This window comes from Xenopus laevis, chromosome 4S (assembly GCF_017654675.1).
Source record: "Xenopus laevis strain J_2021 chromosome 4S, Xenopus_laevis_v10.1, whole genome shotgun sequence".
Taxonomy (NCBI): Eukaryota; Metazoa; Chordata; class Amphibia; order Anura; family Pipidae; genus Xenopus; species Xenopus laevis.
Window position 1 is genome coordinate 64498910 of NC_054378.1, and position 16844 is coordinate 64515753.

The following is a 16844-nucleotide window of genomic DNA, read 5'->3' on the forward strand; positions in this document are numbered from 1 at the left end:
AAAAGCCATGGATATCCTGTAAATGTCGGATATTCCTATAAATAGCTCTTAGTGATGTTATCAGCTATACATGGAGCTTATTGATGTAATTTCTGTCACATGCCTCACTAAATCTTATGTATTATAATAAATAAACCCCTTGTTGGAAAATAACCTTGGAGTTCCATGACCTGTATAAAAACACAAGGCCAAATGAAACTCATTGGTTACTTATAATATCCTTATATTTTACAAAAGGGGGTACTTTTTTCATTATATAATATGATCATTTTCCAGAACCAGCTTTGGCAAACCTCTGGTTTGTGCCAAATAAGTCTAGCACAATCCACTGAGCTTACAGGAGCAATTGAGCCCTGTACCTAATACTTATCACAAGCAGGTGCTATGTACTGTACTTCCTTGTGTCCCTTGGTGCAGCTGGCTTGCAGATTCTTATGTAAGTTACAGGAGCCCTCTTGGCTTGTCAAGTTCCACCTTGTGCTTTTCCTGTTCAGCATCGTTGGATAACTAACTTGCTCCAGTCAGTTCTCTCTATTTGAGATGTACCAGGAGGCAATTGCATGTGATAGATAGACCAGCAAAAGACTGTATCAGCAGTAAATAGCATGCTGCAGTGTTCTGTGTTATAGTTCCCTTAAAGGAACAGTTCAGTGTAAAAATAAAAACTGGATACATAGATAAGCTGTGCAAAATAAAAAATGTTTCTAATTTAGTCAGTTAGCCAAAAATGTAATGTATAAAGGCTGGAGTGACTGGATGTCTAACATAATAGTTAGAACACTACTTCCTGCTTTTCAGCTCTTTAACTCTGAGTTAGTCAGTGACTTGAAGGGGGGGGGACACATGGGACATAACTATTCAGTGAGTTTGCAATTGATCCTCCGCATTCAGCTCAGATTCAAAAGCAACAGTTATGACCCTTGTGGCCCCCCTCAAGTCACTGATTAGTTACTGCTTGGTCGGTGGAAACCAAGAGAGCTGAAAAGCAGGAAGTAGTGTTCTGGCTATTATGTTAGACATCCAGCCACTCCAGCCTTTATTCATTACATTTTTGGCTAACTAACTATTTTAGAAACATTTTTTTATTTTGCACAGCCTATTTATCCAATTTTTATTTTTATACTGAACGATTTCTTTAAGGACAAACTCCCTTATCTCATAATTGTCACAGAGTAACAAGCACATTTAACTCTGGAGATAGAGACCTGCATCAGGTTGGGTACACACAGAATATCAATTCCTTGACCATGCAGGTGGTCTGCAGATATCCTGCAGTTAACCCATCGTGGGTAAGGTTGGATAGTGGGTCTGGGGACTGGGGTATAGCAGGGTGGTGGGTTGCATCGGGCACGGGTCTGCCTGACCAGACCCACACAAGACTCTATATGAAGAACTGTGAAGAGCACTATCTGCTATAACTATATAACGATCTTCTATAACTACAATAACAGCTGCTATAAGCAGAGGTTGGAATGTTGTAGGTAGTATTTTCTTAAATTTAGTAATATGAGCATTAGTTAGGTTGGTGTTAGGCCATGAAGTTGACCAGATATGCCTGGCTTGTAGTCAGCATTGAACTTCATCCAGCTGGTGTTCATTTGAGTTGATGTTAGGGTTCTGTTCAGGCCAATCAAATTCTTCCAGTCCTATATTGGTAAACCAGTTCTGTACAGACCTCCCTTTGTGCATAGCATAATTAAAAAATAAAGGCCTTTTTCCAAATTCTTGCCACAGAGTAGAAAAAAAAAAAGGAATCATCAAGTGAAACTCGAGTCCCTATCCCAAACTGTGAAAAACAAGCATGTAACATATACTTGGCATTTTCCTTAAAGGGATACAGTCATGAGAAAACATTTTTTTTTTCAAAACGCATCAGTGCTTCTCCAGCAGAATTTTGCATAGAAATCTGGAAACAGATTTTTTTATATTTAACTTTGAAATCTGACATGGGGTTAAACAAATTGTCGGTTACCCAGGTGCCCCAGTCATGAGACTTGTGCTCTGATACACTTCAGTCACTCTTTACTGCAAGTTGGAGTGATAACCCCTGTGGTGTGGGCCCTTTAACAGAGGTGCTGAAGCTTGCTTGCCCCCCATTAAAAAAACAAATTCTCTGTAAGGCTACAAATGTATTGTTATTGCTAATTTTATTACTCATCTTCCTATTAATATTGCAGTCTCTTATTCAAATCAGTGCATGGTTGCTAGGGTAATTTTGAACTTAGCAATCAGATTGCTGAAATTGCACACTGGGGCGCTAAAAGTTAAGCATTAGAAGCCATATGTGTTGAATAGTTGACAAGGAGAGAAATAATAAAAATTGAGAATAATAAGGGGCCTAGGACAAAGCCAAGAGAGGGGAGGTCCATAAGAATATAATACTCTATTGTAAGAAACACTGGGAGGGTTATTTACAACTCAGACCAAACTACAATCCACGATTGGATCTAATTTTTCATTAAAAAAGCACAAGGTAATTGGATTGGGGGGAAACTCAATACAATTGAGCGAAAAAACGAATCGTACAATTTCTTTCTGAGGTTTTTCCCAAATCATACGATTTTTTTCAGATGTTTTTTGAGGCTTTTTCCACAAAAAGGCCAAATTGTTTGGATTTTTGCCTGAAAAGTCAAAAAAAGTCAGATTTTCAGCTAATTCCAGAGCAGACCACAGTAACTTCCAAATAGGATAGGGACCTCTCTCATTGACTTGCATACAACATCTTGGCAGGTCTGAGATGGCGGATTTTCGAATTCAGCCTTTTTGCAGATTCAGCCTCTAACTCAAAAAAAAAAAAAAACAGAAAAAAAATAAATTGAATTTTGCACCAAAAAGTCCGACCAGACTTTAGTAAATAACCCCCTAAGAGAGCAATTTGACAGGTAAGAAGGGAAACCAGGGCAGTGTCACAATGGCCAAGAAACTAGAGGAGAGGTTGAAGGGCCAACAAGATGTGTTTTTTTGCTTTTGCTGATAACAGGTCATTGATAATTGGTATTAGAGCAATTTTTGTGGAGTGTTGAGGCCGAAAAGTTGACGATATGGTGTCTGCCAAAAAATCAGGGATCATGGGAGGGTTAGGGTTTTTCCAGAATAGAGGTTATGAACATGTTTTATTAAGAAGTTATATACATTTCAGTAAAGAAGGAAAGATTGAATAGATGGGTCTGGGTTTTTATTAAACAGGGAATTATATTTAAATTGGCAGAGGGTGGTAGCAAAGGAAAATATGAAGCTGCAGAAGGATTCAGACTGGGATACGGATATCTAGAGATACAGTATCTGATTTTGACTATATGCCAAGTTTGGAGCTGTTTTGATATTGTGTGTTGGCAGGAAAAGCTCATTAGGCAGTGGTGATTATAATAAACATGTATTTAGGACAGGAGATGGTTGTGATATTAAAGATAACAAATCTAGATTTTGCAGTTTATAGGATGCGCATGTCTGGGGACGTGCAAAGGGATAGAAAGAGCTAGTACATTAGTAGTAGTAGTACAGTGTGAGAAGATTGTAATCAGAGAGGGCAAAATAAATATTGAGTTATTGAAGAAAGTTACTACTGGAGTGAGCGAAGCACAGAGATAAGAGCATGACAGAGCAATTTCAGTTTCCATAGAACTGGTATAAGGGGAAATTATTAGGTACAACAGTTACAGTGTAACCTAATCTTTTTGTAGTCAATGTTCCCTAAAAGCTGTGTGCTCACGCACACAAATTTTGAGGCCAGCGCATACAAAGAATTGTGGTGTGTGTGTTTTGCATTTATTCTGACTAGGGATGCACCGAATCCACTTTTTTGGATTCGGCCGAACCCCCGAATCCTTCACCAAGGATTCGGCCGAATACCGAACCGAATCCGAACCCTAATTTGCATATGCAAATTAGGGGTGGGAAGGGGAAAACATTTTTTACTTCCTTGTTTTCTGACAAAAAGTCACACAATTTCCCTCCCCGCCCCTAATTTGCATATGCAAATTAGGATTCGGATTCGGTTCGGCCGGGCAGAAGGATTCGTCCGAATCCGAATCCTGCAGAAAAAGGCCGAATCCTGGCCGAATTCCGAACCGAATCCTGGATTCGGTGCATCCCTAATTCTGACCTACGCAGAGTTTTTAAAAATGCACACACAAGTTTACAATGTGTAATAATTTTTTGTGCACATAGCCATGAAGGAATTAGAGGGAACACTTGTACCATTTTGTTAGGGAAGGGTGTGGACTTTATACTATGATGCTTGAAATTTTGTGAACCCTTTAAAGGACAAGAAAAGTCTAAAATAGAATAAGGCTAGAAATTCTGTATTTTGTATACTAAACATAAGCATGAACTTACTGCACCACAAAGCCTAATCAAACAAATGATTTATGCTTTCAAAGTTGGCCACAGGGGGCTGTCATCATTAAAAAATCTTTGCCTGACCCACATGCTCAGTGTAGTCTGGGCTGCTTAGGGATCGTCATAAAAAAAGTTGCTTGAATTGTGCGCAGCTCCCCCTGCTGTTCATAAGTATGATTGTTTCCCTGCTCAGCAGTTAGGGACCATCTGACAATTCCTATCCACAGCAGTAAATGAAGGGAGAATTTCACTGCATACAGTCAGGTTTCTTATAAAAACATTACACATTTTTTAATTAAAGTATATTGGAGATAGGTTTCTTTTTCATTAAAGAAAGTAAAAATTAGATTTTATTTTTTTGCCTTTCCTTGTCCTTTAACATTTTCTGTATTTTATATGAATGTGACCCAAAACATCATTTGATTTTCAAACAAGTCCTAGATAAGTAGATAAAGAAAACCAAGGTAAACAAATAATATTACATTTATTGAAAAAAAAGATCCAATAACATATCTGTGTGTCGCAAAAGTAAGTGAATCTTTATGATTGTCATATTATTTGAAGGTGAAATCAGAGTCTGAAATCATCCCATTTTCAGTCAATGGGATGACAATCAGGTGTGAAAGAGAGAACCCGTTTTATTCAAATAATTGAGATCCAGCAAAGCCTCTAATAGTCTGAGAGGTTAAAAATGAACCCAGCGTAACTTCTAAGCAATTGATGACAAATGCTGATGTGCATAATAAGTCCACCATCAGAAAAACACTGAACAGTAATGTGTATGGCAGGGTATCAAGGAGAAAGCCACTGCTCTCCCCAAAAAAATGCTGACCATCTACAGTTTGCTAAAGATCATGTGTACAAACCAGAAGGACACTGGAAGAATGTTTAGCGCCGGATTTTCTGGACGGGCGCCCCTAGGCTGTGCACTCCTAGCGCCCACCCGCACTACCACACGCAGGTGCAAGAGCACTGGCGTGCAAGCGCCGGAGCACTGGGGAGCAGCATGTCCTCAATACTCCCCATAAAGCGTCTTGGTGGCATACTGCCCCAAAAAATGTGCTGCCCTAGACCCGGGCCTATGTGGCCTCGCCACAAATCTGGGCCTGAGAATGTTTTGTGGACGGATGAAGCCATAATAGAACTTTTTGCCTTAAATAAGGTACATTCTATTTGGAGCAAGAAAAACCCTGCATTCCAACAAAATAATCTTATCCCATCTGTGAAACATGGTGGTCGGAGTGTCCTGGTTTGGGACAGTTTTGCTGCATCTGGGCCTGGACACTTGCCATCATTGATGGAAAAATGAATTCTGATCTACAGTATACCAGAGAATTCTAAAGGAATCTCAAGAGACAGTGGACCATGCAGCAAGATTACAATCCTAAACACATAAGTCATTCTAATAAAGAATGGTTGAAGAAGAATAAAGTGAATGCTCTGGAATGGCCAATCAAAATCCTGACCTTAATCCAACTGAAATGTTGTGGAAAGGACTAAAGCGAGCTGTTCATGTGAGGAAACCCACCAACATCCAAGAGCTGAAGCTGTTCTGTATGGAGGAATGGGCTAAAACTCCTCCTAGTCGATGTGCAGGACTGATCAACAGTTACTGCTAATGTTTAGTTGAAGTTTTGCTGCCCAAGGGGCTCGCACCAAATACTGAGCGCACGATTCATTCGCTTTTGCCACATGCACATGTTATTGGATCGCTTTTTTCCAATAACTACAGGACCAAATATAATCATTTTTTTTTCATTTGTTTAACTAGGTTTTCTTATGATATGATGTTTTATGTCACATTCATATAAAAATATAGAACATTTTAAAAGGGTTCACAAACTTTCATCCACTACTGTATATATACTGAAATAGTGGAGTGATAAATCAGGTTTTCCACATTACTACTAAAAGAATATATACTGGATCAGCTCAGAGGCACTAAAATAAGGCCATTTTATTGTTTGCACATTGTTTGGATGATGGTACCTTAAAATCTCTCCTGGCAGTTAAATCTGTTAAGAGCTGTTTAATGACTCTATGGCCTCAACTAGTAAGGAAATTCTAAATGACACGCAACATGAGGAATGCATAAATATGCATCATTGAACATAATGGACAACATGGAACACATCAATCACTAACCAATCACATACAGGCGTTTCTCTATAAATTAGCTGGAGTTTGTTTCCTTTGACATCTTACAGCTTGTCAGTGGTCCAGGCAAACCCACACTGCTGTGTTGCCCGTGTTTATAACAAATATGAGGGTGTCACCTATCTGTTTTGTGTTGCTCGCTGTGCTAATAGTGGCTGCAGAAGTAAGAAGTGACAATCAGTTTGTGAAGCTCTGTGGCAGAGAATTCATTCGAGCAGTCATATACACATGTGGAGGCTCCAGATGGAGAAGACTTTTGCCCGAATCACCCAAAGACACAGCTGGTAAGTTTTGCACAGAATGGAGCTGTTGCATTGGAACTTTTTACTTTTATGATTTATGAAGGGCAACTAAGCTGGTAAAAGGTATTGAAAATCTTAGCTATGAGGAAAGACTGGCCAAATTGGGGATGTTTACGCTGGAGAAGAGGCACTTAAGGGGTGATATGATAACTATGTATAAATATATAAGGGGATCTCTCTAATGCTTTATTTACCAGTAGGTCTTTCCAGCTGACACGAGGTCACCCATTCCGATTAGAAGGTTCCGCCTAAATATTCGGAAGGGGTTTTTTACAGTGAGAGCTGTGAAGATGTGGAATTCTCTCCCTGAATCAGTTGTACAGGCTGATACATTAAATAGCTTTAAGAAGGGGTTGGATGGCTTTTTAGCAAGTGAGGTAATACAGGGTTATGGGAAATAGCTCATAGTCCAAGTTGATCCAGGGACTAGTCCGATTGCCATTTTGGAGTCAGGAAGGAATTTCTTCCCCCTCTGAGGCAAATTGGAGAGGCTTCAGATGGGGTTTTTTGCCTTCCTCTGGCAGTTCGGCGGGTTAAAAAAAGTTAAAAGGTTGAACTTGATGGACGTGTGTCTTTTTTCAACCTAACTGGCATTCTGTGTGATAAGTGTGACTGGAAGAACTGCAGTGGTTAATTATTTCTCCTAGTAGGTTCTGCTTTTTTTGGCCTTGATAATCACTTTATCAAATGAATGCATATACATAAAATGATGTTTGAGATTTCCAGTGTGACAAATTAAAGTAACCCAATAGGCTTTCTGCCAGTTAAGATGATGATATGTTAACCACATAGAAAAAATATTATATTAATTATTTAACCATAAGAACAAAGTTGTGCAATGACAAACGAGAATGAAAAACTGAAAAGATAAAGTAAGAAAACGAACCAATTAGATGAAAGTTAGGAAGCAAATGAAATACTAAGATCTCTTACCCATGCTTGCACGATCATGTTCTTCTGTTTCATTGAGCCAACCTACAGCTTCACACCCATACTGAATATGGATTACTTGCCTCCCAGGAAAGTTATGAGTTGGTTATAACATTGATATATATCTAATGTCACAAGCTATCTGTTTTTTTCAGTCTGTGCTACGCATAAACTGATGTTCAACATGTTTTCTGTGTAATAAGTCTTTGAACTAAAGAAAGTTGGTGAGTCAAGTCTATTGAACAAACAGAAGAGTACAGAGTTCTTTAGGGCAGATATCCTTAATCACAAATAGGCAAGGGAACAACTGAGACAACAGTCCTTGGAGTTCTGCCTTCTTATACGTGTGGTGTCCCAGGACCAAAACAGAAAATACTCAGACAATAGAAACCGGGACAGTTCCACCTCTAAATCTTTTTTACTTTTTCTACTGTTTCTAATGTTTTTATATTGTATGTATTGAGTTTTATAATAAGTGAATTATTAATAGGGTTTTTTTTAAAAAAAACAATTGTGCAATATTGATTATCACGCGTTTAGTGAAATAATTGAATGAATTGAAGTCCGCTATGAAAAGTTAATTGACACTTTTTTAAATGAATTGATCAAGCACTGGGCTCTTTTGAATCAATTGGATGAATTCATCACCGATTTGATTGGCACTAAACACTTTATTCATTTATTTACACAACACACAACAAGTGAAAACTGAGAAAAGCACCATTCCCCCGCGCAAATGCGTGTCATATCGCTGGGGAACGCTGCGTTCCCCATACACTTTAGGATGCGACTGGGAGGCATGCCACTGCTAAAATTTCGCTGCCCTAGGCCCAGGCCTTTGTGGCCTCGCCACAAATCCGGGCCTGAGAGTATCAGCTGACAAATGGCTCAGCTACATATCAAGCATTTATTCAGTTGTTCATTATCTCAGGTTATGTAAGGTTACACACACCATAATGAATGTGGCAAATATGGTGTTAGTGAAACATCTGCTGTTCATTTATAAACAGTAAATGGCCAACCATGCTCTCAGCTTTACCTCCTTCATTGTGAGAAGAAAAATGTGCAAGAGGTCCAATGTGCCAGGCAAATAAGTTCCACGGGTGAACAGAGTTACCCTGTAACTGTACTATTCTTATAAAATGTAGCATGTATGCATTATAGACTGGAGAGGAAAGGTGGATGGGAACCTGCTATGGAGGACTGGAGGTAGCATTAGTAGATCTATCATGATGTACAGTTGGATACATTTGGAACAACTATCTAAACAAAGACCTTTTTACCACTGAAGCACATTCTTACATTGGTTAATCTGACATCAAAAACATAAGGAGGAGATTTTAAAGAATATTTAAAGTATTATTATAGCATCCACTATGGAAACACAACAGGAAATCATGTTAATCTACATTTTGTTTTATCTTTATGCAGACAGTGACAGTTACTTGTCTTTGTATAATGGAGGGATGGAAAGAACAGAACCTTTGGAGTACCATCTACAAAAAGCCAGCTCCGAAGAAGATCAGGTTTTTCAGAAGACAGAATCATTGGACGCACTGTGGGATACACAGAAGAAATCTGTTCAAGAGAGACGGGACTTGAATGAACTGTTAACAACAGCCTGCTGTAAAAATGGCTGCAAGAAAAAAGACTTGAGCTCTTTATGTTAAATAGGCTTTGTCCAGTCATAGTTCCAATCATATGGTCTGTATTTCCTCTCTTGTGACAATTTAGCATGGCAGCTTTACTTGCAGGAAAGCTGAAGTGAGGCTCTCTTGCTAATATGCACCTCTCCATTAATAGTTAGGAGGACCAGACCATCTTACCCTTACCCAAATATGTTGCAGAAAACTGGGTTTTTTTGTTAGCATACAGAAATCTAATAAAAAAACTATTTCCATTTCTGTTTAAACCTATATTGTTATAATAAAAGTCTCACTAATCATTTCTATTTTGCTACTGATTTTTTTAAAGTGGGAAGGGAACTGTCACCATTATTTCAATAATAAAAATAGATATCATATAGATAGATGTTTTTTTTTTCTTTTAATATGTTTAAAGATTTAACTGTGGGTTGTTCACACGGCAGCTGTAACCAACACATGCCGTGCGTCACTTACAGGTTTCAACCAATTTAACTGTATGACAAATTGACAAATATAGTTGAGTTGTCTATAATAGGAAAACACGTTAGGCTGAGAAAGCACACTAATAAACCATTTATATATTCAAAACCAAAAGAAAAACATTTGTGAAAAAGAATTATTAAGCATCCACTACATTTCAGTGGATTGTCTATATTAGCAACAGTTCTTTGATTAAAAGAAATTCACCCTTGACATCTATAAATAAATATGGGTTGATGATATATTTTAAGTGGTTGTTCTCCTTTTATTATGGCCTGGTATATAAAATAATAATCTGAGACAACTAGATACATTTTTGCTTTTATTAGTGTTTTTTGCATTATGCCTTTACTTAAATCAGAATTTACAATGGACCAATGCCCAACAATTAGGAAATAGATTTACTGTGTGCCACAACTGTTATGGGTAAATATAACAACATTTGCACAAGAGATCTAGTAATCCACAGCAATTAAGGGTTTTCAAATAGGTTATCAGTAAATGCTACCTGCTTAATGGTTGCTACGGGTTACCAGACATGGTGCAAACTTTGCGACTTTATTGCATTACCTTTTACAGTTATAATTTTATCGAGACCTTCAACAATTTATCTTCCTGGCTCAATCTAAATTTTAAAATGAAAGCTGCAGAACACAAAATAAATACCAGCTTTCTTATCTTAGACACTATTGTCTACGATATTTTAGTAAAAGGTAAATATAAATAACATTTCTGTAGGTACAACGCTGGTTAGGGGTGATGTGGAAGAAAATCAAGCACATAACCAGTACACTGTTAAAGGTTACGTTTTAACAAGAAGGTCAGCAGATGCTCATTCTCAGTGATACAAATACTTATATCACCTAAAATGCTGGCAACCTCTTGTCTCAATAAAAAATTGCAACCTAAAATGTTTAATTGCTGTGTGGTATCCAGGAAGTTGCAGGCCAAAGCCTTTGGGGGAAGATATATAGTGTGATTCAGTGTTCACACTAGTTTCTATACTGAAGACTAGTTGAAAGTATTGGATATAATTAATTTGTGTGTGTTATTCATAGTATACCCCGTAGACATTTGCAAGTGCAAACAGAGAGCTATTCTTGAAAGAGTAGGAAGAAAAAGTGTCATTTGCTGGGTCCCAGATGCATCTGCTTCCAACACGCATGCCTTGGTCATTCAGCTGGCCAATGTAAATCAGCACAATAATCTTATACCTGGGGATCATCAGATCTTTTACTCGTGCTTTAATTACCTGCAAAGGTAAAGTTGTAACATGAGGGTTAATTTATGTCTTCATGGTACTGGCACTAACTCTAACAACAGAAATTGTGTAAGGCATTACACCTACCTTTTATCCTACTAAGCAACTATTTGCTTTTTTCACTGATTGAAAACACAAGATAATAGTATATTAAACATTTTTGCACTCAAGGGAGAAAGATGACTTAACAGTCCAAAATGAAAATTCCAGTACAAAGGATAAACAATCTACCAACCCATCTAATCTAAAAATAAGCGCATCCAGTAAACACTGAACCAAAAATGAAAATTAAAAAATGCAGTGTTACCTCAGAGATGGTCTTTGTCATTTGCCTACACAGCTCTGCTTCATATTTCTCCTCCTGAAGATAACTTGTCAAAACATCCTTTAAAATATTATTTACAGACGCTACTGGAAAACGTTTTGTAGGCCCTGTAGAGTATAGGTGTCGTTACCACACTAGCAAAGAAGCAGTAGTTGCATATATAGATTCTGTATTTCATTAACGTCAAGCAAATACACAGCATTTATCCTGGCACATTAAATTTTCCTTTTCTGGTTATTTTAAAGTCAAGAATTTTCACTGTGGTGATACTGGTCATTTCGCTTGTTATATATCACCTGTTCTGCTCCTTGTTATCACTGAGAGAGCAGTGGGCCACACAGAAAAATTATTTAATACAAATAATTGGATTGAACCCCAAGACAGATGGGGGTTCACAGGCCTCCAGTTGCACACATAGGTGACTTTCATGTTTATTTTTGCAAAAACAGTTCGACATTTGTTAGCAATAAACAATAATAATTACCCATCTGATAAGTGTTTTCCACCAGGATTGCAGGGCGCTGAATGTCATCATGGTGGCCTGGTTCGTCTATGTAAGACACTGTACTCACAGAGCTAAAAATTAAAGCGGACATGGTATTTTTTTGGCTATTTTGCATTTGAACACATTCACATTGCCATTGCCTTGTCTTTTGAATTCTGGCTTCATTACTTTAATTTACTTCCCATCAGAATTTTCATGTGAATGAGAATACTCTTATCTATATTCACTCCAGCCTTTATAGATTACATTTTTGGCTAACTATATGTAAAACATTTTTTTATTTTTACAGCCTAAACAGTTTCATTTTTACATTGAACAATTCCTTTAACAGGGTAAAGAATCATTGGGAAATTGGCTTCACTTAATTATTGTGTTTTCTGTTTCATTTTTTAATCCCAATAATTGCCATTGGTATCGTTTGTCCCCTTTACCCTGTTTTACCAACAAAAGCTTTAATCTAGTCATTGTAAAATATAGTTAAAGCAAAACCTCCCAGGCACTTCTAGGAATGTGTGCACGTATTACTGACATTTTTTAACTTATAGACCTTACTCTTTGGTTTTGCTGAAGCTGCCTCTTGGTTTCACATCATGGCTTCCCAATGATGAAATACTTCCCCTCTTCTTCAGGAGACGAGCTGCTTTGTCTTTGGCTATGTCTGACATCCCTAAAGAAAATGAGAATAAAATGTTTTCAAAGTGGTCTAATGCATTATTTCTTTTTGTTGGTCTGGTTATGTAAAAAGTCATTAATGGTCAGCTCATGTTTGCCCTGTGAAACAGGTAAAGAGTGTGATGAGTCTTTTGTGCTCACCCTTCCTGGTGGTAAATGGGCTAGATGGCACACAAGAAGTCACCAAAGGTGTCTCCTCTCATAGTTGGTCAGCTCCCTTCACCACCAGTATCAGAAAGTTAGAAACATGTTCAAACCTTTTGACCTTAAAATAGATATTGTTTTTTCATTTTTCTTTCAAAACAAATCTTACGCAGAATTGAAGACTTTGTAATCCTTTCTGAAATGATCAGCCCCATGTAGAAAGATTATTTTTAATTTATTCTGGACAACTGAGATGGGCCTACCTCCTCTTTCATTTTTTCCTAGATGTGTTTTAACGTATATTGAGAAGCAAAATCAAGTTCAAAGCCCAGTTGCAACACTCCAACAAGATTGATCAGTGTCAGAGTGAATTTGCCAGGCTATCCTTAATATTGTGCAGGGGAAAAATGTATTCAGTATGCCAATATTCTTGTGAGCACCGCTGTGGTGTGTGCAAAATGTATCCAAAAATCGTGTACAAGAATAATGCACTTCAGCAGAAATGAACTGCACAACAAGTGTTTATTGCCACACGTCTTGAGTCTGTGGGGCGCCCCACAGGCTTGAATCATGTTGTGTGGCAATTGTGTGGCAATAAACAATTTTTGACCAGTTAATTACTGCTGGGGTGCCTTATTCTTGTACACTATTTTTTGGAAAGATTGATCAGTGTGTCATGAACTTCAGAGGTGGATGTATCTACAGAAGTCCTCAGGGTGGCATCTTGGTGTTCATTCAATGTGTTTGTCATGCATTATAGTTTCAGATCACACTTAGAAATGTAAGTGGAGAATCCATCATTTAGTAAAAACGCATCCAGGGTGGGGGTGACCTAATAAGACGTTATTAAGTTGTGTCTGGTCTGCTTTCTTCTTATCTTAGAGGCTGGGAGGGATATTTTCTTGGTACATGATCATACCAGGAAAAGGGACTTATAGGTATGACAACTAATGCTACTATTTTCTTGTTACGGATGACCAGATTAATCTGCTGCATTGAAAAGCCTAATAAATATATTATATAATATAAATAAATATATAATAATATTTATCAGCCGAAAAAATGCTCTTGTAGTAACTTTTTCTTCAGCCCTTTTTTTTTTTTTTTTTACGCAAAAGACTGAACATTTGTGTTGGGCTCCTACACACTGTAGTTTTTCTTTAACAAGCATTAAATGTGTGGTGCAGTACCAAAAAAGTGCAATGCTGTACTTTAAGGGGCAGATTTACATAGGGTTGAATATCGAGGGTTAATTAACCCTCGATATTCGACTGCCGAATGTAAATCCTTCGACTTCAAATATCGAAGGAATCACCGCAATTCCTACGATCGAAGGAAAAATCGTTCGAACGATTCGAAGGATTTTAATCCATCGATCGAAGGATTTTCCTTCGATCAGAAAATTGTTAGGAAGCCTATGGGGACCTTCCTCGGTAGGTTTTATTTGCCGAAGTAGGGGGTCGAAATATTTTTTAAAGAGACAGTACTTCGACTATCGAATTGTCGAATAGTCAAACGATTTTTACTTTGAATTGTTGAAGGTCGAAGTAGCCTATTCGATGGTCGAAGTAGCCATATTCGACCATTCGAAATTCGAAGTGTTTTTTCTTCTATTCCTTCACTCGAGTTAAGTAAATGGGCCCCTAAAAGTGTGGTCCAATACTATACGTAGCAGAGGTGCCTTGAGCGGCAGGCAAATTCACACAACAGAAGCAGACTCTGGTCAGATTGTAGCTCCACAGTGAAACATCCTTTGAATTATATATGACATAGTGAAAAACAGTTACAGCACTTATGGCTGAAAACCAGTAACGTAACTAGGTAGGGCTTGGGTACGGACCCTGGTCCGATCGCTCCCCCAGTAGTTACACAACTGCCATAGACCCTACATATTGGGTCAGAATGATTTGAAAAAATGTATAGTGAGAGATTTTAAGCCCCTGCTGACTGTCCCTTCAAACAACTATAGGATCATTAACAAAATGTTCCACTGAAAACCTGTGGCTGGCCCAGTCCTGCGTGACAAAAGCTTGTTTCTAGGAGACACACACAATGCTAATTACAGCCTAACAACTTCCCAGCAATACTGGCTCAGGTTATGTCTCTGCTAGAAGTCATTACATTCCACTAGAGCCAAAGGATTTTGGGGAGCATGTGTAAGGGCAGCTGTATAATTTCTGTTTTCTGTTATCCATATTTAGGTAGTGCATTCCTCTCAGGGCCCTACTTCACTCTATACTTAATTTCTTCACAGAACTGTGTACTACTGCACAAAGGATGGAGTGCCTGGGGCACAGGAAAATGTGGGTGAAAGAAGAAACACTGTCTACGCTACTACTACTCTCAACGCGGGACGTCATAGTTGCCATCAACAGCGCATGCGCAGTACATAGATAGGCAAAGTCAAGGAGATGTGAGGACTACAATCTTGTGGGAGGGGTGCCACTTTGTTCCCACGTAATTCTACCTCTCCTCAACCAAAACCCTACGCAGGGATGAAATTTGAACAAAAACCGGTGCTCCCATTATGGGCAGACAAACTCCATCTGATGTGAGCAGAAGCTGCAGCACAGCCGGAGAGTTGATTGTTGTCTGTGTCCCCCTGCAATGTGCATGTAACAGCTCAAGCTTTAATTCACACACCGCCATAACTTACCTACAGCCAAGACGAGCAACACTTCGGAGTGCAGGTATGCGGTCAGCGTTTGGTTGCTAGTAGCAACCATGTTCCGAGAAGAAGGCGGGGCTTGCTTCGTTTTCGATTCCTATTGGTTCACGGAGAGGAAATGGGGCCTGGCTTTGTTATGCGGCTCTACTCGCCGTTTAGAAGTCATTTTGTCTTCTATAGTTGACGCTTGCATTGGCATTAGTAGTTGTGGAAGCCGGAACATCTTTTTCAGTTCAAACTAGAAATTGTGTTACGATTTCTTTCTTAAATGGGTTGTTCACCTTTAAATTAACTTTTATTATGATGTAGATAATGATATTCTGAGGCAACTTGCCATACGTTTTCATTTGATATTATTTGTGGTTTTAAGTTATTTAGCTTTTTATTCAGCAGCTCCCCAGTTTGCAATTTCATCCGGTTGCTAGAGTCCCAATTACCCTAGCAACCATGCATTGACTGAAATATGAATAGGAGAGGTTCAGAATCGAAAGAAAGTAATACAAATTAGCAATAACAATAAGGGGCAGATTTATCAAGGGTCGAAGTGAATTCGTGGGAATTTTCGAGGTAAAAAAATTCGAAATTCGAAGTCATTTTCGACCATCGAATAGGATACTACGACTTCGATTTGAAGTAAAATAGTTTGGCCATTCGATAATCGAAGTACTGTCTCTTTAAAAAAAACTTCGACATCAATACTTCGCCAATTAAACCTGACGAAGTGCTATGTTAGCCTATGGGGACCTTCTAGAGCAGTTTTCTAAGTTTTTTGAAGTCGAAGAAAAATCATTCGAGCGATCGCTGAAATCCTTCAAATCGTTCGATTCGAAGGATTTAATCGTTCGATCAAATGATTTTACTTCGACCGCAGAATACCCAAATTCGATGAAAAAAGCTTGAATTCAATATTCGAATTCAAAGTACTTCAATTCCATGGTCGAATTTCGAAGTAAAAAATATTTCGAAATTCGACCCTTGATAAATCTGCCCCTAAATGTGTAGCCTTACAAAGCTTTTGTTTTTTAGATGGGGTCAGTGACCCACATTTGAAAGCTGGAAAGGATCAGAAGGTGAAGGCAAATTATTAAAAAAAGCTATATATATAAAAAAAAAATTAAAAATACAAATTTAAAGCCAATCGAAAATTTTCTCAGAATAAGCCCTTCTATAACATACTCATAGTTAACTTAAAGGTGAACCGCCCCTTTAATAAGTGACATATACATTGAACTTAAAACTAATTGTGCCGCCAATAAGGCTACATGGCACCTTTAACCAAGTAAAGTTATTGCTGGATAGGAGTTACGGCAGACATAAAGCAACGAAGAGGTAATTTGGAGCTAGAGGGTGTACCACTCTAAAGAGCTCAGTCATTGCTGGGACCATTAAATGCAATGTTTGTGTATTAGCGTTTAT

General features: G+C 38.2%; 2 protein-coding genes across 2 annotated transcripts; one reads left to right on the forward strand and one right to left on the reverse strand.

Moving 5' to 3' along the window:
• The first annotated feature begins 6211 nt into the window (after positions 1-6211).
• On the forward strand, positions 6212-9511 carry insl5.S (insulin like 5 S homeolog). The gene is made up of 2 exons (XM_018260750.2): positions 6212-6779; positions 9159-9511. The coding sequence occupies exons 1-2, from the start codon at positions 6602-6604 to the stop codon at positions 9395-9397; spliced, it is 417 nt and encodes a 138-aa protein (XP_018116239.1). The 5' UTR covers positions 6212-6601; the 3' UTR covers positions 9398-9511.
• A 651-nt stretch (positions 9512-10162) lies between these two features.
• dynlt5.S (dynein light chain Tctex-type family member 5 S homeolog) lies at positions 10163-15441 on the reverse strand. Its single transcript, NM_001113430.1, is given in 5 exon segments — positions 10163-11105; positions 11422-11546; positions 11924-12015; positions 12497-12611; positions 15417-15441. Coding segments are annotated over 4 exon segments (534 nt in total). The 5' UTR covers positions 12610-12611; positions 15417-15441; the 3' UTR covers positions 10163-10901.
• Between the last annotated feature and the right edge of the window lie 1403 nt (positions 15442-16844).

Coding starts and splice junctions, on each gene's coding strand:
- insl5.S (XM_018260750.2), top strand. CDS start 6,602: ATGAGGGTGTCACCTATCTGTTTTGTGTTGCTCGCTGTGCTAATAGTG. Junction 6,780..9,158: donor ATCACCCAAAGACACAGCTG/GTAAGTTTTGCA, acceptor ATCTTTATGCAG/ACAGTGACAGTTACTTGTCT.